At 38.3% G+C, this 22542-nt stretch overlaps 1 protein-coding gene across 3 annotated transcripts in view; it reads left to right on the plus strand.

Annotated features, from left to right (window-relative positions):
* The window catches only part of setbp1 (SET binding protein 1), a 53557-nt gene extending 46266 nt beyond the window's left edge, over positions 1 to 7291 (plus strand). For all 3 annotated transcript variants that reach the window (XM_038282889.1, XM_038282891.1, XM_038282890.1), the window contains one exon: positions 1340 to 7291. In XM_038282889.1, coding sequence (XP_038138817.1) covers positions 1340 to 1848 — 509 coding nt within the window. In that variant the 3' untranslated portion in view covers positions 1849 to 7291. The remainder of the gene's footprint in view (positions 1 to 1339) is intronic.
* The last annotated feature ends 15251 nt before the right edge of the window (positions 7292 to 22542 follow it).

Consider the following 22542-nt stretch of genomic DNA (forward strand, 5'->3'; position numbering starts at 1 on the left):
GATTCCATAAAAGTTAAAAAAAATTTATCCACTGGACTTGGTTTCCAAGGTTTGAAGACGTTTCGCTTCCCCTCCAGGAAGCTTTCTCAATTTAAATGTTTTTGCATTTGTTTTGTTTTTTTACTTTAATGGAATGACTATGACCTGGATGACTGAGAATCAGCAATCTGGTTCAGATGGACAGTGGTGGTGTGGGACACTTTTATTAAAGTTGCACTCAAGATAAGAAAAATACTGTGTAATAAGGAAAGTACTTTAAATCAAAGCAATTTAATCATAACTTAACCATAAATTTTAGACCCAAAATCCACCCCATTCCTAGCTACAAAAGAATATCGGGAAATCCTTCGACTCAAATGTTAGATCACAACACAAATTGTCAACCAAATCACAGAATTAAACCAGAAATAGAAGCAAAAAACTTCCAAAAGGAGACACGGTGCAATAACATGTGCACCGTTTGGGACCAGCGGCTGATTGTCCTCTTTCCTCCATTTTGGCTCCTGCCCGTTCTGAGCACCGGGAGCGGTGCCCAGACAGGGAGGAGAGGGTAGGAGGAATGTGGGGGTGGGGTGGGGGGGGTTTATGGGGTCGGGGACAAAGATGGAAAACATAAAGGGAGGCTGAAACAGACCCACGATCAGGAAGCTGTTTGTGAAATGAAGACGGAAATGAAACGGTGCAGTGTTTCCAGTTTAATTGAAAATGAAAGAGCTGCGTATCGCCTCCCATGAAGAGCAGCGCAGAGAATAGAAGTAGTGATTGGAAGGAGGGAAGCGGAAAGAATAGAGCAGCGTGTAAAGGGCACGCTGCCCAGTTCATCAGTGTGAAGGAAACAATATGGCTCAAGTTTCTTCTGCTCAGCCATTCTGAACTGCTGAATTCATTATTTCTGCATGTTGGAGTCTTTTGCATGCATGAGTTTTTTTTATTTTTTTTATGTTTGTGTCTATGAGATACTGGGAAAATGTCTTTTGGATGCGTTTTCGGTACTGGAGTGTGTGTGGCTTTTTGGCAGCCTGTTCTCCAGATGCACCACTTTTTGTATGTGGTGATATATTAAATGGTTGAAGAAGACATTTCTTTGGGTTTCCTGTGAGCAGAATACGATCTCCTCCTCTCTGCTTTTTAACAGACAATTAGAGGATAGGATTTGCTCTCCTGGCTCAGCTGTGCTTTGAAAAGCTTACATGAATATCTCAAAATTAGCAGGAAGCTCTTGAGGAAAACAAAACAAAACACTTTCTTCCATGAGATAAATTACACCATACTTGTATGAAAGCTGTTGCTTGCTTTGCAACCTATTTACTCACCTAAATCTTTCTCTTTACTCCCCCAGGTGTCCCCTCTAAAAGGAGGTATAAACGGCGTGAGGTGGAGCAGATCCAGAAGGACGTCAGGAGGATGCATTCTTTGAACTTTGATCACGTGCAGAAGATCCTTCGTGCCAAACGTCTGCAGCGACAAGCCAAAACAGGAAATAATGTCATCAAGAGGCGGCCCGGGCGGCCCCGAAAGCAGCCCTTAGAGGAGTCACAGCCGGCCAGCACCAGGGAGGAAGTCTGGGCTGATGCTAGAGGTCTGGATGGACTGGCCAGCAGGAAAAGCGAAGGGAGGACTTTGGGTATGCCTGTTCTCGAGAGGTGCGATAACCTGCCAGGTAGGCATAGCCTCAGGCAGAGCCTGAGCCTCGAGCATCAGGAACTCCCAAATCACGACTCCATCTCTGCGACGATCGAGACGGTGGTGCATCAGGCACGGACTGTGCCGCCTCCAGTCAATAAAGAGGGCAAACGCAGAGGCAGGGGCCACAGCAGGGATGAACTGTGGGCCCCTTGCAGCCAGTAGAACTGCAGCGAAAAACAAATGTTAGCCCTGAACTGAAGGTAGAACCGTTAGAATGGTGGCTGCTTCAGGGCCCTAAAAGATGCAGTGCCCTCATTTTGGGGACTCTTTGATGCACTTTGACTTCTTTCTCCTGTCGGGTTGGTTTCGAGGAGCTCAGCAGGGCGGAGCAGCAACGATGCAGCAGGAAGAACAACAACCTCCTTCAGTGTGCAGAAGCCCCATCCAGACACGGGCCTTTCAAAGATCCACCTGAACTTTCTTCTCAACGGCACTCTGTGGTATTCTTTGATACTAAATCTGATGCTATAAAAGTGTGTGGTACTTATGATAGAGTAGGCTTTCATGTGATTCTTAATGTGTCTGATACAGTGACGTGTATGGTACTTTACGATACAGTATCTGAATGTGGCTTTAGCCATATATTTTACCAGCAAATGGGAAGGGGGGGGGGGGGGGGTTGGTTAATATAAAACTGTGCTGCTCTGCTTATTTTTTTTACTTTTTGTGGAAGCTTATCAAAGGCATGCAGAATAATACATTAGTAATTAACCCTCCCTACCCTGTGTATGATTTCCCATTCTAATGTATTTTCCAAGCTTTCTTGTCCCCCTTTAGAAGAAATTTACACTTCCTGGCAGCTCATCTTCCCGGTTTAACCCCCAGTTTGCTCCTACTGATGTTTTCTGTCTGCAGTCCTTGAGCTTCCCTGTTTCAGTCTGTTCGTCATGTACTGCGCCCCTCATGCTCAGGCCGCTCCTGGGCAGGGAACTGAGGCAATACGGTGGCTAAGACTTGTCCCCCGACTGTACATAGAACTGAAAGTCCACTGTTGCCTGCCCTGTATAATGGGGGAAAAAAACCAGCTCATAGATGTGTACTGGCTTCCAGTATATTAAATAGAAATGTAGATAATGAAAGTGTGTATTGTTTTATAACCAAAAACAGACATGGGTGTGACTCAAGACAAGTATGTTTTCAGACAGAAGAATACCACGTATATTCATTCATACGCTCATTATTGTGTTTGTATTCCAGGGAGGGGAGCCTTGGATAAAAGAGGAATGTGTGTTTTTTGGTGAACTTTTGGAGTTTGTTAAATGCACTATGAAGAGCCGTTCACTTGCATCAATCAAAAAAAAAAATGCAGCACTTATATGCTTGTTTAAGCCTTATGTGTTCCTTGCATCCGCTGGTTTAGGCGTCCACTCCAGAGAGCATGCGTTGCTTTTGCTTTTGTTCTTTTTTTTTTTTTTTTATCACTTCGTATATGCAGGCCACACAGCCAAAAAGCAATTAAAAAACACAATAAGCCTGAGTCTAAGTCGAATTTGGACAGTTCAGCCTCCCCCACCCCAACCTACCACTCTTTCCCTATTGCAGCTGATTTCCGTAAAGCAATTCCAGTGTTTTAATTTTGAAACCAAAGTCTGAGTATAAGGACTTAGTATTTGAAAGTATGGCAAACTTCCCACCACATTGGCAGCGATGTAAACCATTCCTATGTGCACTGTAGAATGTAGCCACGATGGATTCCTGTATTGATAAGCCTTTTAACTTAAAAAAAATACTTAAATCTGTGTTTGGGACTCAGTGGTTTTTTTTTCTAGAGCCATCAATTTTAGTCCAGCGTTTCTTTGGCAACTTTTTTGCTCCAGCTGATTCCGTATCCTTTAGGTCGGATAATATTCCCAGTTGCAGCAGCTCAACTTGTGCCTTATGTTTCCTTTCTATCACTAACTGTTTTTGACTGAAGGAAAAGAAAATGGCAAGTATCCCCCCACACACACACACACAACCACCACTACCACCACCCAGATAACGACTCAAGTGTATTCATGATTGTGCATAACTGTTACATCGTCAGTCATCAGAACCCTGATGCTGCCCTTATCCCTTCACATCTCTCTGTCTCTGGGCTTTCTTCTAGTTTTCTGATCCCTATTATCCTGAAGCAGCCGGAGTGGCTGTATTTAATACACGTCATGTACTGACCTAGAAACCACCATGCAGCTGCAGCAGAAACAGAAAAACCCACTGAGTCAGACGAGCTACTGTCAGGAGGTATCGATTCTTCTCAGTGTCTTGACGTGTAATTAAGATCTCTCGTTCCCACAGAGAAAAAAAATGTCAGATAAAATGAGGAAACAAAGCAGCTGTCAAAAAGAAACACATTTGCGTTTATTGCTTGCTATGCATTCGGCCATGTATCTGGCGACGACCTTAAATAAGAAGTCATGTCCTGGGTCCACCCTTCGACAAAGAGAATTAAGTGGTCTTACTTGCTGAATGAGGTGAATTGGTGTTAGGAGGATTGTGAATAATATCAATAATAGTTTGTAATAATGATAATAAAGTTGTGCAGAAAGTGACTATCATTTCAAGAAAACTATACTTACTGCCTCTCTATGCAGTACAGCCTTAATAAGATGTAAACCTACAGCGTTGACGTGTTTGATGTAAATAGTGTTATTTTGTTTCTGTCACGCGTGGATACTACCCAGGGCCGCCCATTAAAGCCATCCGTCTCCGTCACGACTGAAGCACACTGACAGAAATGACAATAGTAACGGAATCTGATCCCAGGCATGGGCCAGATATTAAGATACACCAAGGTTCTAAAAAGATATGACTTCATAAACCGCTAACGCTCTGTCATTCGTGTTCCTTATTTTAAGTCCTGAGGTTACAGCGATGAGATGATGATGAGATGAAGATCGGGTTAAAAGCAACTTAAAAATTATGTATATTTTATGTTTTTACTTTTTTATGTATCGGCATCAAATTAGCTGCTTTCCTGTTCTGATTTTAAGAGATTAGGTCACACTATGCCTTAATGTTTAACATTTTCTTGCTAACCAAATACAGATAATTTTATTCCTGGTTTATATCATTGGAATTTCTTAGTACACTCATTAGTCAGGCCGATTAAGTTTCAGGTCTGCTAAAAGTTATCCTTCTTACTACCTTGTGAAACATCTTAAAGGCCCATATGTAGTCTTCTCAACTAAAAATGGATCTCTGCTGACTTTTGGCTCCTTTTGCTTGCAGCCAGAAGGTGCTTTGCTGTAGCACGGAGCAGGGCTGTTTGTGGGGGAGTTCTCAAAGGAAAAAGCCAAAAATACTCCCAACCTAATGCTAGCATGCTTAACCCGTCTTTGGTAGATGACTTTCTATGAGTCTCACATTTGTTTTGGTAAAGGTTAGGTCTTTGCCAGTGGGCTGCTTACGCCTCTGTGCTGTGGTGGTGGTCTCTAATGGTGGGGTTAAAGGCCCCTGGTAATTTCTCTGCTGTCCTGTCTGTTGTGTCTCTTCTTCTACCAGCCAATGCTCCAGTGCCTTCTAACACTGACAAGTATTGCCCAAATCCAGAGCTTTCAGTCAACACTGAGACTTCATACAGGATGTGTGGGATTCATGCTCCTGTTAGCAACCGGTCAGGGTCAGATGGTTCAACGACATGCTGATATCTGATCACTTCCTAAAGATTTCCTAATCTGTGAACATTTTTCCCACAGTTTTTGCTTTTTAACTGCAAACTTCAATGTGGGTGTCATTTAGGTTCTATGTGACAGACCAACACTCGAGTAATGCAAATATATATGGTTTTTCATGGTTTTTCTACATACAGGTCAAATAATTTTATTTATGCATCTCATTTCAACAACACATGTTGAATCTAATCTTACAGGCATCTTACCAATTAAGTTCATGCATTCGATTTTGTTCTACTTATGACATAATACAGTAATTCAGATTATTTTTAAATTTGGTTAAAAACTTTAGGAAACTGAGCAGATTGTATTATTCCCTCCTCCTGGATGGGCATGTTATGTAACTGTAGTAAACAGTTGTTTGCAGCGTGTTGATTTTGCAGCAATCCGGCATGCCGAGCATGTTTAAGACGACAGTGGAAAAAAGAAACTCCCTTTTAACAGTAATAAAAAGCTTAAAATCGGAAGATATTTGGTTACATTTGCAATCAGCGCCAATAATTCAGTACTTTGTAGAACCAGGTTTGTGCATCTCTCTCTTTAGGTATGTACTTTGACTATGCCATTCTAAACTATCACATTGTACTAATGGCCATATTCTTTAAGCCACTGTCCTACTGGAAAGTGAATTTCTCTTCACTGCTGAAGAAAAATATCCCAGCAGTATGATGCTGACACCGCCGTATTTCATAGGAAAGTGACATAAAGTGTTTCCCATTTTACCTCCACAGAACTGCTGCATTCACACTGAGATTAATTCACCTACAGGTGGACTCCATATATTTATGATATGACATTAGAAGGCAGTTGGTTTTAAGCAGTCTTTATTTATGGGTATCAGATTTAGGGAAATTTTATAGATGTGGATGCATCACTTACTGAGTTTTTATTTGGGAAACATTTTTAAAACCATGCATCACCTTATTTTACTCCTCGATTAATTACTATTTTGTGTTGTTCTGTCGCATAAAACACATGTGATCATGCAGTTGTAACAGAATAATGTTAAAAGGTTTAAAGGGCATGAATAGATTTGCTAGAGTCTGTAAGCATATTTGAACTCGTTTGCAGCCTTTTATGTACGATTCCGCCACAGTGAGATCATGTTTGATGAGACATATTAACCAATAGATTGTGCTCTTATTCCCCTGATAGCATACAGTGGCAGTCCTTCACCTTGACATGACGGGGGGGCAGGGGGGTATTTCAAGTCATAAACGTTGTCATCCTTCCAGCATCAGTTTCCCATTCAAAGCTGTAACGTTCCGAACTGAGAGATCAGACGAGGCATTGAGAAAACCAATAAACGTACTTCTCTAGAGCACAAAGTGAGCTCTTCTAAAAGCGTGGGCATATTTTAATTTGTATACATTGTGTATTTGAACCTTTTTCTAGAGTGGCGCTCCTTGATTTGCATGCCCAATTTTGATTGTATGCATAAATATTTTAGACAAGTTGAATTTCAATTGAATTTGAACCAAGACTTGTACATTGTTTGATATGTTTCTTTTTGTAATGAATTTTTTAATTCATGAGGCATTTTTGTACATTGTATGAATATTAAAAACTGCAAATATTTGACATATAGAGTAAATACTAGATGCACATGCATATGCATATATTCCTCACAGTATGTATGTGTAATCCTACACATATATTTTGTATTCGCATTCGCCAGCATACAGATATATGTCCTAAGCACATATATACCTGTATTATATATGTATATCCATGTCTGCTGGCATGCTTTCGGTCATGTTTCTCTTTCATGATCTTGTAGGTTATTTTTGTTTGTTTTTATTTTTTTTTTATTCCTCTTTCCTGAAAAAGAAATGCTCATTTTTTGCTACCCTTCTGTTGGCTGGCAGCCTTGAGCACTTATTAAGAAGAACTACAGTTGAAGTGTTCATGTTATCCATTGTGTGAAATAATAAATGACTTTATTGACAGCTTGCAGTGGTTCATGCTTTCTTCTTTCTGTCAGAGATTGGGTTGTTATCCTGTTCCCTTTAAAACTGCATGGTCACATGCTGAGATTTGCCTGTGTTGGTGTGTGTATTTGTGCGTGTATAGAGGTGTGATGGAGGGAGATGACAGGCAGCAGGGTTACTGCACTGCTGAATTTAAGATGCTCTCAGTGAATGACTACCACTCTACAGTGTTGCAGGTAAATGAGGAAATCCTCTCATCATATTATACTGCAGGATCACATACACACACACTCTCTTCATCCAATCTCAAAAGAATTTTTTGCACAAGCCCATCGGTGTCAGTTCGAGGTGGGCCGGGCTGGAGGCTTTTCTGTCATTGGACAGAGGTGAGCGCAAAGTGCCCCGCTATTGGCTGCTGCCAACTAGTAAAAATCTCTTGTTGTTACCATGGTTGCAGAGTGAGCTGCCCAAATGTGTCTCAGTGCATCTGGTGGTACTGATGGAGCTGTTGGCACCACTGGTGTTCTACACAAAAAAAAAGAAGGAAAAAAAACACTGATGGAAAGAAGTCAGAGAGTGGCGAGCCTGTACCCGAATCACTCTGATGGCTGCAAATGAGCCCACGTGGCTCATCTCCACCCTCCTCTGCACGTTAAAGAGAGGCTGAGATGGATGAAGGGTAAAACAGCAGTGCTAAATGTATCTTGCATGATGGATGTGCTCTTTAACCGGAGTGAAAAACAAGCTCATCCATCTGAGCTTCTATGCAGGGATTTTTGGTGATGGGTTTTCTTTTTCTTAAGCTTTACTATCAAATTTGGTTTCATCCCAGACACGTTTGTGTGTATCTGTAGATACAAAGATTACATAAAGCTGTCAACTTCCACAGCTTGAAAGAAAATTGTGATTCAACTGTTTTACACCGAGCAGTCCAGCTTAATGTCGCTCACATCTCTGGCAAAATGAAATTTAAAGCATTTCATTGTATTTCATCACATTCAAGAGTCCTGTGCTGGAGATGCTAACTTCTCAAATACACCTTAATCAAATGAATGGCTCATTACCAGGCCTCTGCTACTATAAATGACATACAGAGGGGAACTCAGCTGTTAGATTCATGAGCGATTAAGAAGAGATGCATCTAAAAGTTGCAGGAATGTAGTTTTCAAGGACACCTCTGTAATAGAGAAAATCCTTTGACATTGTTTTACAAGTTGTTGAGATATCCATCTCATTTCTACCTGGAGAGACTTGCAGAGAGAGAAGATGTAATTAGAAGAGTTTATTGACATAAATAATATACAAGTTCTTTGACACTCGGACACCAGCAGAAGGCTTTGTGTTCAGAACTGATGGATGATTAGATCAATGGATTTAGGAGAGAGAGGATTAGTCTTCCCCCCGGTGTCCGGACACTGATGGTGGAATAAGCCCAGGATGAATGGGACGGAGCCTGTCCCGAGATTCTCTGCTCGCAGAGGAGAAGGGGTGGAGGTTGGTAGAGAGACGGCTGGTGAACAGAAGAAACGTCAGGAACTACGATTGAAGAAGGAGATCTTGTAAGTCGATTGGCTCTGGGAAAGGTGCAGTCCTGAGGATGTTTGGCTGAGGTTTATAGGTTGGACTCCAGCAGGTCATCCAGGTGAGGCGGATCAGAGTCTTCCGGATGGAATTCATTCTGAAGCTTAATTTCCCTCTCATTATCAGAACTCAACCCTAAATCAGCTGAGCAGTAAACGGTTACTTCACTACTTTTTATTGCATTGGTACAAATCTGGATAAGTTTTATTTCAAAACCTTGAATGAAAAGATGTAGACAGTCTGGGTTGTTTTATCCAAACATGGAACCATACTTTCATTTTCCAGATTTTAAGAGCTTAGGATTGTACAATACCGGATCTCAATCTGCATAGTCTTAAACCTTTATTTTGTTTGAATTCATTTGAAAATATTGGATGTTCATTACTTTCTTTGCCATCTAAATAACACTAACTACATATAACTAAAAAAAATAAAGAAGTACTGGCCGTTATAAACTGGGAGGGGATTTATTCCTGATCAGTATGTTGAGTAAAATTTCATGTTTGAGGCAAATCAAAGATAAACACTTTGAATATAATTTATTTTATTTTTTTAGAGTTTTTAAAATCTATTCTATTACAAAATAGACCAAGGGATCCAAAAATATTTTCAAATCTAATTAGAATTTATTTTTCCACACTTTTTAAAAATGATTTGCACTTTTGCAAACCAAGGAATTAAACATTTTTCATGGACTTAAATGTCAGGGCTCAGAGCAGAGGACCCAGTATTCACAGCAGACAGACGTTTTCTCAAAAAGTTTTTATTTAAAATCACGGATTGACAGTGGGCAGTTAGTACTTAAATTTAGTACTTAAATCATATATTAAATCACAGTTTCAGAAACTCTTTCATTGAAAGAAAATCTCAAAAATAAGAGTATGTTAGAATGTTTTGTTTTGGCATCCAAACTGAACCCAGTACAAAATGGTTGGCTTTAGTTTTGAATTCAACAAGAAAAGAATAAAAAGACTAAAAAAAAATTACTAGGAAAAATTTGTTTATGTGTTGGTGTGTGATGTGGTTCATGTTTTTTCTAACTTTTGGGGACTTAAAAGTAATTTTGGGGGCCAATGACTGGTCCCGTGTGTGTAATTTAACATGACCTTAAAACGAACATTTAGTTGGAGTAAACAAATAAAGCCTTTTGTGGCAAACCAAAATTTATGATATTGCTCTTAATACGAACAATTAATGAGTAAATGCTCAACTAATAATCTTAAATGTAGACTCGTCTTTGGGAAAATGGAGTAGCAAAGAAATCTTTGAATTATTTTTTCCCCCTTTGCAGCGATGAGAAATTATTTTGTAGCCAACTATTGATATTTTTTTTCAGATGTTCTTAAAATGTTTGAAGTTAAAGAAACCGCAGCATCTAACAAACAAAATGTATTGAGATTGTTTGGAAAAAAGAAATATTTCAAATTTAGAAATATGTGATTTCAATTTACAACACTAGAAGAAGGGGGCACCCATGTAACACACTGGGAGGAACTAACTTTCCATTGAATATATATAGATAAAATCAAAAGAAAAAATATGTAATTTATGTTTTTTTTTTTTCCATGCTTCCTTTCTAATGTTGCCATGGGCAGCTGCACATATGGTATAAATAAAAAAAACATCATTGTAATGGGGAAACGTTCCCAAAATGTTTTGATTTTTCTTCTTGATAGCACAAATGAATATAATTAATAATATCTGAATGAGTTGTGTTGAAGCTAAAAAAAACTCAATAAAATATTCAGGACAGTAGGCCTGAGATTGGGACCCTGATGCTGCTCTACAGATAGAGGCTCATAAATATAAACTTGGAGTCAGTCAGCAACAAAAATCATGTTTGTCTTGCAATGAAATGACTAAAAACACCTCAAGCCATAAAATATTAGTAAAGAACAGCCTAGTAACTGAGCTTTGAGACGTACATGACATAATATGTTGTGAGCTATCTCCAGTAATGTTTAGATTTTTCTTCTTTAAGTATTAATGTAACCTGACGAACCACAGATGTTACCTCTCCTCATACATCATCTGTCTTTTCTTCCTTACATTCATATATTTATTTACTATTTTTAATTTACTAGTTTAATTTTACTTAAATTAGACAATCATTTTGAATAAAAACGTTATTTAACAATTATATATATTAATGCTAATTGCATTTTTACAGGTTGGTCACTCAAATGCTTATTAATCTACTTATTTATTTACACTTTTTATACCCTCAATAAGGACACATCCAGTTTGATGACACCATATAAATAATATTCAATACAATTCTAATCTAAAATCTAATCTAACCTAAAACATCATGCTCCTACTAAATCATGTACCTGCTGTTCCCCTGCAATTTTTACTCTTTGTTTTACAATGACTCATTGAAATTTAGATACTTATATTTGAATATGATTCCAATTTAAAACCTGCAAAAAAGGCAATGAATTATTGTTAAATGAAAACTTATAGACCAACATCTCTCACACTAAGGATCATGTCACATGAAACAAAAAGGCAGTTGCATTACAAAACACGGATCCATTAAAAAAGCTTATGTACATGGGCCATAATGCATTGTCTTAATCACGCACATGAAAACTGTTAAAAACGTACATAATAACACTATATCGCTGTCATGATGATCACTCAATCTAAAGCAAGCCTGTTACATGTCATTTAACAATGATCAACTATATGCTTTTCAGGAAGTGAACAATAACACAGAAAAGAAACTTACCATTGCAATGCCATTATTCACTCACTATCAGAGATTAACTTTATAGATATATTTTTTGTATAAGAGGCAGCTAAACAATTAAACCCGACTATTTAATGTTTTTTCCAAACACTAACTTCTATGACAGCTTTCTGAAGTTTTGTAACCAGCATCATCCAGTAACATCTGTCCATTGCACAAAAGTGAATATTTGCAGAATTAGTTCATTGCTGTTGTGGCTGCATGCAGTTCTTGGATACTGTGGGAGTAGGACAGGTATTATAAATTGTGTGTCATAAATCGGGCTCCTTCAGGTTTAATGTTCCCATTCCACCATAAAGAAAATGCTCAAATTTTAGGAGGATCATCCTCCCAACTCTCTGTGGATCCTCCATACCAAGAAATGTTGAATTTAGCGTAATGGAAACCTCACAGTGTGCGCACCTTACGGTATCCACAGACCACTGATAAGGCTATGTTTTTATACCAAGCCATTTTTCTTAAAGGAGTTTAGTCTAATCATAAGTACAGTGTTTCCTGTTGAATTTGACTGGTTAGTTTTATAAAGGCACTTAGGCTTTACGCATCACACCTGTCTATGTCAGGTTTAGACACGATAACAGCTTCACATGCATCAGAGCCAAAACCAACATCTACACAGTCCTTCATGTCAGGTAATTATGGTAGTGATGTCACTGAGGTATTGCATGTGTTGGCGGGAGGCTGGCTTCTCAAAAGTAAAAAAAAAAATGTTTCCCTTTGTTTCATGTCCAAAGGAAATGGTTTTGAGGTGTGGCATGATGATGATATCAACTTTAGTGAATATGTTTTGGTGGTTTTAATTATTTAAAGTGATGTGAGTCGTAAAGCATTTCTGCACAGGTTGTTGAATAAATATGCTCCGGTTGGAGTCAAACATGCTGATTTCTTGTTGTTTTAATAAATCTTTGTGGGGAAATATGCAAGTACTAAAATAACTAAGATATTATAGATATGTAAATAGAATTGTTCTGCAAGTAAAAATGCATTTAAAAATGAATGCATTTTTGTAGATGGTGCCAAAATGTGCCAAGCTCTGTCCAAATCCAAATTGCCAGAGTATATCTTTACTAAAACCTCTGAAATTTTGTTTTAGTTTACTACAGTTGCATAAATCTTTGCACATTTAATGTCAACATTCGGGTCAAGGGTTTCCAAAAGTTTGTAATTAAAAGTTGCATTCATGGTATTTTCAAAAATGTTAGTGTATGATGCATTGAACCTTATTCAAGATAATTTAAATAGAGTTTGTAACTGTTGCAAAATTGTCAGAAAATTGTTATTTATAGCACACACTTCTGGGAATCTTTTTTTGGGCCTAAGGGGTTAATAAAATCTATCCAAACCATCCAGGCCCTGGTAAAAAGGTTACAGCAGTCCAGCGTAGTCACCATACACTGTCATGTTAAGGCCTGAGTACAGACCACTGGTTTAAGGCACCAAACCAGTTTACCAACATGTACAGGTGTAGCCAGAGGCACAACAGGACTGTTTGAACTCTAGAGATTGGTAAATGTTTAATGGCACCTCTACAAGCCAAAACACCACAGATCTTCAGCAGTACCCAGGTTCTGTCGGTTTTTACAAATCCAACTGTATTGATAAGGTTTCTTCTGTAGTCCATCTGCAGCCCATCATTGTTTCTGGTTAATCAGAAACCAAGGCTGACCAGAGAGGTTTATAGACTCCTAACAGCCAAAGATTCTGCCTTCAAAGCATGAGACCAGTTGAGCCCAAAGAAAGCCAGAAACAACCTGTTCTGTGGAGTCAGGGATGCCAAGAAGCAATACTTCAGGAGGGCAGCTCACTGTTTAGGGAACAGCAGGGACATGAAGAGCCAGCACAGAGTTACAAGCCCCCTCCTCAGATCTGTGGCAGCACCATCCCTATGCTAAATGGGCTGAATGAATTATTTGCCCGGTTTGAGGTATACAGGAGCACTCATCAACAGAAAGCCTGTCTGGTCTATAGTGGCCGGATGTCGGCACTGTCGACAAGATGAACATTATGATGGCTTCAAGCCACTACAATATAACTGGATGTCTGCTGAACAGCTGTGTAGCTGCAGTTATAGAGATCTTCAATATCTTTCGTCAAGCCAGAGTCAAACTATTATCGGTACATGCTTCAAAGCAGCCACCATTATCACTGTCGCTAAGGAGCCATCACCCTTATTTCTAAAACAGACTACCTACTCTCTGGTTGTACTAACAACCATCCTCATGAAGTTCTTCAAAAATGGTTGGTCATGCAGCCCTTCCTGCCCTTCCTGCCTCCAAAGATCCCTTCCAGTGTACATATCAGTCTAACTGTTTGATCAACAATACCAACACCACTGCATTACCCACAGCTCTGACACATTGGTACAAAAGGACTCTTATGTTAAAATGCAATCAAGGGTGTTCCCCAGGGACATGTGCTAAGGCCACCTTCCTTTGTACTCAAATTCCTAGTTCAGTTTACAGATTAAAGATTACACCGCTGTGTCATCAAAAACGAGGAGCAAAACTACAGAAATGAGGTGAGTCGAATGGCCTTGCTCTACAGAAGAGACAGTCTCTATTCAATTCAGGAAAATTGTTGTGGAATCCAGGTAAAACAACCTCCTTCATGCTCTTCTAACAATCAACAGTGTTACAGTGGATAGATTTAGAAGCACCAAGTTCCTGATGAACCACACATCAAGAGGACCTTTATTGGAGCAGGAACCCAACATCACTGGTGGAGAAGGGGCATTAGCTTCTCCACTTTTTGCTACAAACTGAGAAGAACTAAAGCCTCCATCTCCAATGTGTCTGTAAGGGTGACACTGGGAGCATCCTGACCAGCTGCATCACAGAGTGCTATGGAGCATGCACTGCATCCTACATCAAACCTATCAAGCACATCATGAGAGCTACTGAGATGATTGTTGGCACCTCTTACCCTTCACTTAAGGATCTATACAGCCTACATCTTAATCTACATCTGAAAGCCCTCAGCATGGCGGGTAAACCTGCACCCACACTGCTTCTTCAGCCTGCTGTTATTTTCACAATCTTCGTAACAGAACCAGCAGACTTGAGGACAGTTTTGTCCACCAGGCAGTCGGGAAACTCAACTCTTTCCCCTCTCCTTTAACTCTCTTCTGACCAAAAAAAATAGAACTTTTTTGTTTCTGCATTTTTCATATTATACAGGTTTAACACTAATCTAACTTTGACCCACCTACGTTAAACTTATACTTGTATACCTGTTCATATAGTTTACACATATATCTATATCCGAGCTCGTTATACCCATTATTGTTTACCCTTCACGTTTTGTTAAAGATTAATAATTTACATATGCTTCATAAATACATATCTGCACATGTCACTTTAATTCTGATGCATTTTATGAAGTCCAGTACCATATTTGTTTGTTGGATGTGTAGAGCACCATATGTTTTAGAGTTATGTAATTTTAATCCTGTATGTCATGAACATTTCCAGATTTCAACAAAAAAATGTATTTTAACTTTTAACAGTTTGCACCACACATGGTGACAGCAGCTTGAAATTGATTAGTTTTTTGTATCACCATGGAGGGGTATGGACTCTAAATTGCTGCAAAACAGATTTATTTCTGCTACTATAGATACATGTGTACAGTCATGCTGCAACTTCTAAATCTGAAACAAGTCTGGATGTTGACTAAGCCATTGAAGAATACTTGTTGATTTCGGAGGTCAAACATAGGTAGATTTGCTGTAGTGCTGTGGATCATCATAATTTCTCCAAACTAGAGTTCTTAAGCTTAAGGTACAAACTGTTTTTACTTTGGGATTTTGTCCAAAAAAATAGAAATCATGGTTACATAAACGTTGATCCTATCCTGAAGGAGCAAACATATTTTAATCTGTAAAAGGTGTTATATGAATTTAAATGACATTCTTTCTGTCCTTAAATGACTATCATACTAACTCCACATGTGTCTTTTGTTTTATTATTTTTCTTATCTCTACACAAAGTAATACAGTTTGTCCCCTGCATCTTATTAAACAGAAAACACTAAAACTTGCATTGTTCTCTTTATCTGCTTCTCTGCATCTGAAAATAAATGCACTGCCTAAAAATGTTGGGCCATCTGGTGTAGATGTATTTTTCATTCCATCCACCTGAATACAAAGAAAAAAAAAAAAAAACTAAAGCAAACCCTGGGTGCGACCCCACTAGCCAATTCAGATTAGATGGAAATCTTCTTTTTCCAGGGATGCAAAAAAGTATGTTCACATGTGCTTTTTTTCAGACAGACTCCTTAACCCGCAGTGATGATTTTCTGAGTGAAGATGCATGACTGAATACCAATGAATACCAGAGGCTGTTTCAAGCACATCCAAAGCCACAGAGACCACCAACAACAAACAGAGCCATAAATTTACAACAGATACTCCTGCAGTCTAGGCCAACTAACCGGGAAGCCTGCCGTAACCAAGCGTCCTCTCAATTTATCTCTGTTGCTGTTTTCAGAGGATGACTATTGCTTGTGTTTATGAAGATGGATGGAGCAGGCAATAACCAAAGCACCTCCTCCCTCCCTCCTCTCTCATTTTTCTCTGCGCAGTGATGGGAGACACCATCTGGTGGCTGAAATGTAAGAGTGCGGGTCCAGCTCCTTTTAGAAACCATCATTTTACATCCACAGGACAAAAACATCTGCGTCTTTACTGGGATGAAAGCAGAAAATATTACCCCTTTTAATGTAGGGGTTAAAGGGAGAGACGATGAGGACCTTTTATAGAATTGAGAGATAGAAATCTGCTCCTGACCTGTAATAGTCACATGTGAACACCTGAAGTGCTTTATGCACTGATGCACTTGAGAGATCAGTGCAGGAATTAGTGCAGCTGAACGATGGTTGGGATTGTGTGTGGCACACAGGGAAATGAAAAGAGAGATGACAGAATGTGTTCTGCATGGAGTCGGCTACTGTTGCCACAGTGACAGTGTGACTCATGGCAGTTTGATTTGGATTTAGAGAGGTGTTTCTGTGTGTACAAGCTTCTATCTCCCTGTGTTATATCTACAGGGCTGTGGAAGAGAATTTGCCAATTTTCACATGTCTATGCTTCTGCCTTTTGTCATATTGAGATATTTTAGATCATCAAACAAATCAAATAGTAAGCAGAAATAATCTGACTATTTGCACAGAGATGTTTTCAAATTAATTTACTTATCTGCAAGAGTGAAAATCTATAAAAACCAACCTGGCCCTATATGAAAACTAACTGCCTGCCCCGGTTAGATAATAACTGTGAAAAACCAATATAAAAAAAAACCAAACTGAGTTTAATATCATTAGCTGAAAATGGACCTGTCGACTACCAGACCTTTGAAATTAAAAAGCCAGTTGAAAAATAAAACCCTACCTAGCATAAGAAAATAGGACAAAAAATTATGATTCACCAGCAAGAAATAGAATGGGTAGAAATGACCACCACTGGAAAATTTAGAAAGAGACTTAGTAATGACCCATTCTGCCTTCTGTGTTCTTGCACAGCATCTTTAAGAGGAATATCTGGGCATCAGTTTGTGACTTCTTTCTAAGCCATTACAACGCTTTTGTTGGGCTACTCTATAAAAGACTGGAACTCAATGCTAATCCAGAATTGAATTGAGAAAGCTTCCTGGATCGGAAGCGAAACATCTTCAAATTTGGAAAACAAAGTCCAGTGGTTTTTTATTTTAACTTTAACTTTTTGGAATGACTATGACCTGGATGACTGAGACTCTCCACGAGCATTAGTTTGTGACCTTAAGCTGAATGACACATTTGGTTGCACAATAGGAAAATGACACCAACCAGCAAATCAACCTCAAAATAGCTTGAAAATAAAATTAGGGACTGTTCTAGTCTAAGATAGGACTTAAATCCAATTCAGATGGCATATTATGACCTTAAACAGGTAACACTTGAACACTCACAAATGTTTCGTATTAAAGACAGTTTTTTTTTCTTTTCTTTTTTTTGTGCCTGTTTTGGCAAATGCTGAAGATAAAACCTGTTATTACAATTGTTGAAGGATTTCTTTGTCCACTAGTAGAGATTGGTTTGAAAGCTATTCTTTTCAATAGATGAAACCTTTCTTTAAAACTGAAATCAATATTTTCTGCTAGAGGTTTTCTTATGATAAAAGGGAGTTTTCCTCTCCACTGTCGCTGCAAGCATGCTCTGTGTGAGGGATTGCTCTGGAGTCAATGAGTCAATGCAATCAGCTGGTTTCCTTTGATAGGAAACTTTGGATTAATCTGACTGTATGATCTGGTTAATTTGTCTCTGAAAAGTGCTTTGAGATGTGAAATTGGTGCTATATATATAAACTGAATTGAAAATGAAACATTTTAATGATTTTTCTTTGTCTAATTTACTTGATTATCAGAAGTATTTAAGGGGGGAAAAATAAAAATAAATTTTTCACAGCACTGTACTTTTTAGTAAAAGTAGATATCAAAAGTAATTAACCAGCCATTTCCTGTTCGCTCAGTTTTATTTAAACTCCTTGTTAGCGCAACCTGTGCCTGTGTCTTATTAACGATACCAGCACTTTGTTAATGCGCCTTTTCGATGAGAGCAGTCCACTTAATCTGTCCATTTAGGCTTCATCTCTCTCTCCCTCTCTCTCTCATACACACACATTCCTCCCCCTCAGTACCTCTAACAAGCTACCTCTCTGTCTCCTGTAATTTGGCAGACAGGTCTATTATATGGTACAGTCATATTTTATTAATGGACCCCCCTCAGCGAACACACACGCACCTTTAATGGATGAGATTATGTGACGTGCGGGAAGCGTGTCTCTGTGTTAAAAAATGATTTTAGCTCTCATCTGCAAGGCTTGTCTGCTTCATTGTTAAGTGTTTGCGGCTGAGACACTGAACGACAGGCATTTTAGCTGAAGTTGCAATTATTCTCCTCCACACTTCATTACACATCCATCAGCTCTCAGGGAGCAGTGTGGCTTCAAAAGGCAGAAAACAGCAAAATAAAAGACAGTGTTCAATTATAGACTAGAAGATTTGGTGGAAATGTTCTTCACATCTCTTTTTCTCGTCTCTCTCTCTGTGCCTTTGTCCCCCACAGTGCTGTGCAGATAATTCATACCACATGTTTTCAGGAGTGCCAGCCATTTTATGCAATCCTTTTGAAGTTTGCTCCTCCAAAGATATTTTTTCCACAAACACGGCCTTGCTTCAATAAACCTCTGCTCCAGAAAAAAAAGCGTATTTTTTGCTGTAAAATTACGACTTTCATTGTTATTAATCAATAATTATTTGATTTATTTCGTTGTATCTACAGTCCCTTGCAAAAGTTTTCATACCCATTTAACCTTTATACATTTTGTGAGGTTACAGCCACACACTTTTATGATATTGCACAATACACACATATTTATGAAGTTATTGAAAAGAAACATGGTGTTCAACTTTTCTATATGTAAATCAAAACAGGAAAAAATATGTGTGCATCTTCTAGTGCAATGTAGATGTATGTAGTATATAAGGAGTATGTCTCTACTAACTTTGCATAGTAAGAGACAGCTTTGCATTGTTTTTGTTTTCTTTTTTACTAATCAGCTCACACTCAGACTTTAAGCAAAACACCTCTATATTTGGAACCTCATACTGCCATATTAAGGCTACTGTCCACCATTACAATTGTTTATATGGCATGTGGTATATGGTTTATATACTTTTTCAGGCATTTCAAAATAATTTTTGGGGGATTTTAGTGTGACTGCTTGGCAGCTTAACTAGATTTTCCCCTGGGCTTTGATTGAGTCATCTTAAGACACAAATATGAACTGAAGTCATTCTATTGTTTGCATAGAGTCCATCTCCAGTATGAATGTAAACCTCCCTGACAGCATCAGGTCCTCTGCAGCTTCCAATAAGTTTTCTTTCAGCATCACGACTATTTAACTCCATCAATCTTCACATCATCAACTGTAACCATCTTCCTTGTCTAATCCACCAACCACTTTGTCACTGTGGACAAAGAAAAAAAAAATAAAATCCTGGAGGCAAACACTGCCCACTGCATTGAATATCCAAGTTCAATGCAGTGGGCAGTGTTTGCCTCCAGGATTTCTTTATTTTTTGCCACATCCAGCCTTCTTATTTCACCTTCTTTTGAAATGTTTACTGTGTCCCCTATTTTTCAGACCCCTTTACGCTTACACACTTTAAATCAAAACCAGACAACACGTCAGACATCTTAGAGGAAATTATGTAGGGATACAAAAAAAGTAACATTGAGAAAGGTGTATCATGATGTCGTGATGCTACCCTTCAGCAGGGAAAGGGGAGGAGGTCAGAGTTAAATATAGATTAATTAAACAAAATACAGGGTAATCCTGAAAGAAAATATTTTAAAGCCTGCAAGAGACTTAAAACAGGGAAGGGGTTCACCTGCTAGCAATACAACCACAAAGGAATAGTTTAAATTAAAGCATAGTTATGTGATAAAATGCCCCAATGAAAGTTTGGTAATTAGTAATTCTAGACCTATCTGCAAGAAAAGGTGGTTTTAATTGAAAAAAAATTAAAGAAAAAATGTCAATTTTCCTAAAAAATAAATTGAAATGTGTTGTTTTGTGGCAAAAAAAAGGGGAAGTTAAAGATGAAGTTCTATCGCTACGCAATGTGTATCATATGTCTGAGCAACCAGAGAGATTTTGAAAAAGCTTTGGGACTCTAATCTACATTAGCTCAAATAACACTCATCTGAAGCTGAATACTTTAAAACAAATTCAGTCCTAAAGGATAATATGGGTAAATAAGGCCACCAAAATCCCAATTTACACTAAGAGGTAGTAAATCTGTGTGCCAGATTTCGATGCAGCCCATCAAGCTGTTGAGATGTTTCACTCTAAACCACAAATGTAAAACGTATGAAGCCACAAGAGGAGAAGTCTGGGATCACCAGACTAATTAGGATTAGTCCTCTGGGAATTGTGAAACTACGCTGTAATCCGCCCATTAGCCAGCAACATATCAGGCAGGACTGACAAACCGACAGCCTCTGGAGAGACTGGCAGAAGTGTTTAAGACATCATACATATAAAACTATTGTTTTTTTCATTATGCTTCCTGTAAAGTATGTCTAATGAACATTTCTAAAGAAAGGTCTTTATTTTTGTATCTTTGGATATTCTTAACCTGCAGCCTTCATGTTTTCTTGAGGGCAGGCCAAGAAGCTCTGTGAGCTTCGGTGCGTTTTTTTTGTTCCTGTCACACTGACTGCAGTGCTGATAAAGAGGCTAATGCACATAGGTTGAGCAGATGTACAAAAAACAAGGAAACACTCTTCATCATGACCAATCTGCACAATATGCTCTTAAAATACCACATGTCAAGGATTTTACATTGAAATAAAATGGAAACTACAGTTAAAGGACAGAAAATGCAGACACAACAAAGGCTGCTGTATTATAAATTAAGTGAGGTTTATAACTGGGTGAGGCCAGTGAAAGATGATTGTCAGAGAGTTTTTTATGAAGTTGGCAGAAGTGTTGATTATATTTCATTGAGATGGGACGCTATAAGCCTCTTATGTCCTGCATTGTTACTCATACAGCATAAACGTATTGATTGTTACACACTTCTGTTTCAGAAGCTCGCTATTTGACTTTATCTGTTTTTTTGTATTCCTGAGCTCCCTTCATACTCTGCATTAAGGTTTAACTTCCTGTTTGTACTGAGGGTTTGATCTGAAATGGTTTATTCTTTGTTCAACTCCCTAAGGTGGCCAAGAACTCGAATTTTTAGAACAAGTTTGTAGTTGTTTTTGCTATTTGGATAATTTGCTCTCTATGATCACAGCATTACTTTTTTATTTGCAAAATTTTGTTTGTGGGTGCTGTATTTTTTTGTTTGCATTTGTTTCTAACACTAGTGTAACACCAAAAATTCATAAATATACACACAATTAAAACATAAAAAATAATAAATGAATAAACACCTACACAGTAAAAAAGTGTTGCATACAGAGTATAAAATTCACTCTATAGCAAGTGTCAACTTTTCAGAGTTAAATTTACTAATTGTACTGTCAAAATCCTGAAGAATACTCGGAGGCTGATGGGTAAACGACACCATATAGAGTAAAGTTACATTAAATGACTGACAAGATTTTTCACTGACTTTTAACTCCAACACTTGAGCAGATTTAAATTCAATATTGTTGTAAATACTGTATTTAGAGTAAAATTGGTTGACACAGAATTTTCTATACCCAGTTTTGTAATTATATGAGTGAAGGGAAGTAAATGTAAAAAAAAAAAAAAAACCCAGAGAACAGTAAGCAGTAAAAAAAAAGGTCATAATATATGCAGAAAATAAAATAAAAAACCCAAACACTTCATTGTAATAAGGCATAGTCTCTGTATACATTTGTCACTGTGTTGCTGTGCGATGGACTGGCGAGGTTTACCTGTAAAAGAATAAATATGTAGACAACATCAGGCAATTTGAACCCCCAAACAAAGCGCTCCATCCCATACCTGAAAGTTTAGGGCCATCTTATACAGTCTGACATCCTCGTTAAAAAAACTGGTTCTAACAATGTTTCAAAACTATAGCTATTTAGTGAACTTTTGAACAACATCAAGAGGCCAGGAGCCATAACAGGTCTCAATTTTTTATGCAAAGCATCACATCTGTTTACTACAATTAAAAAATCCCCCACATAGTATCACACATGCTGGGAGTTGTAGCATGTATAGTTGGGTTGCTCAAATGTACAATATTATCAGACCTCATCATTAGACCTGAACTTAAGTGTTGCATTCCTTTTGACCACAAATGTGCATCTGAACAGTTGGTGTGTAATAAAGCTGTCAGAGGAAGCTGTTTATCTTTTAGAAAGACATTTTTTAGTACTATGGAACTATGGAATTACGACCTGCTCATTGGCATAC

Source organism: Cyprinodon tularosa, unplaced genomic scaffold (assembly GCF_016077235.1).
Source record: "Cyprinodon tularosa strain WSP-4 unplaced genomic scaffold, ASM1607723v1 ctg189, whole genome shotgun sequence".
NCBI lineage: Eukaryota > Metazoa > Chordata > Actinopteri > Cyprinodontiformes > Cyprinodontidae > Cyprinodon > Cyprinodon tularosa.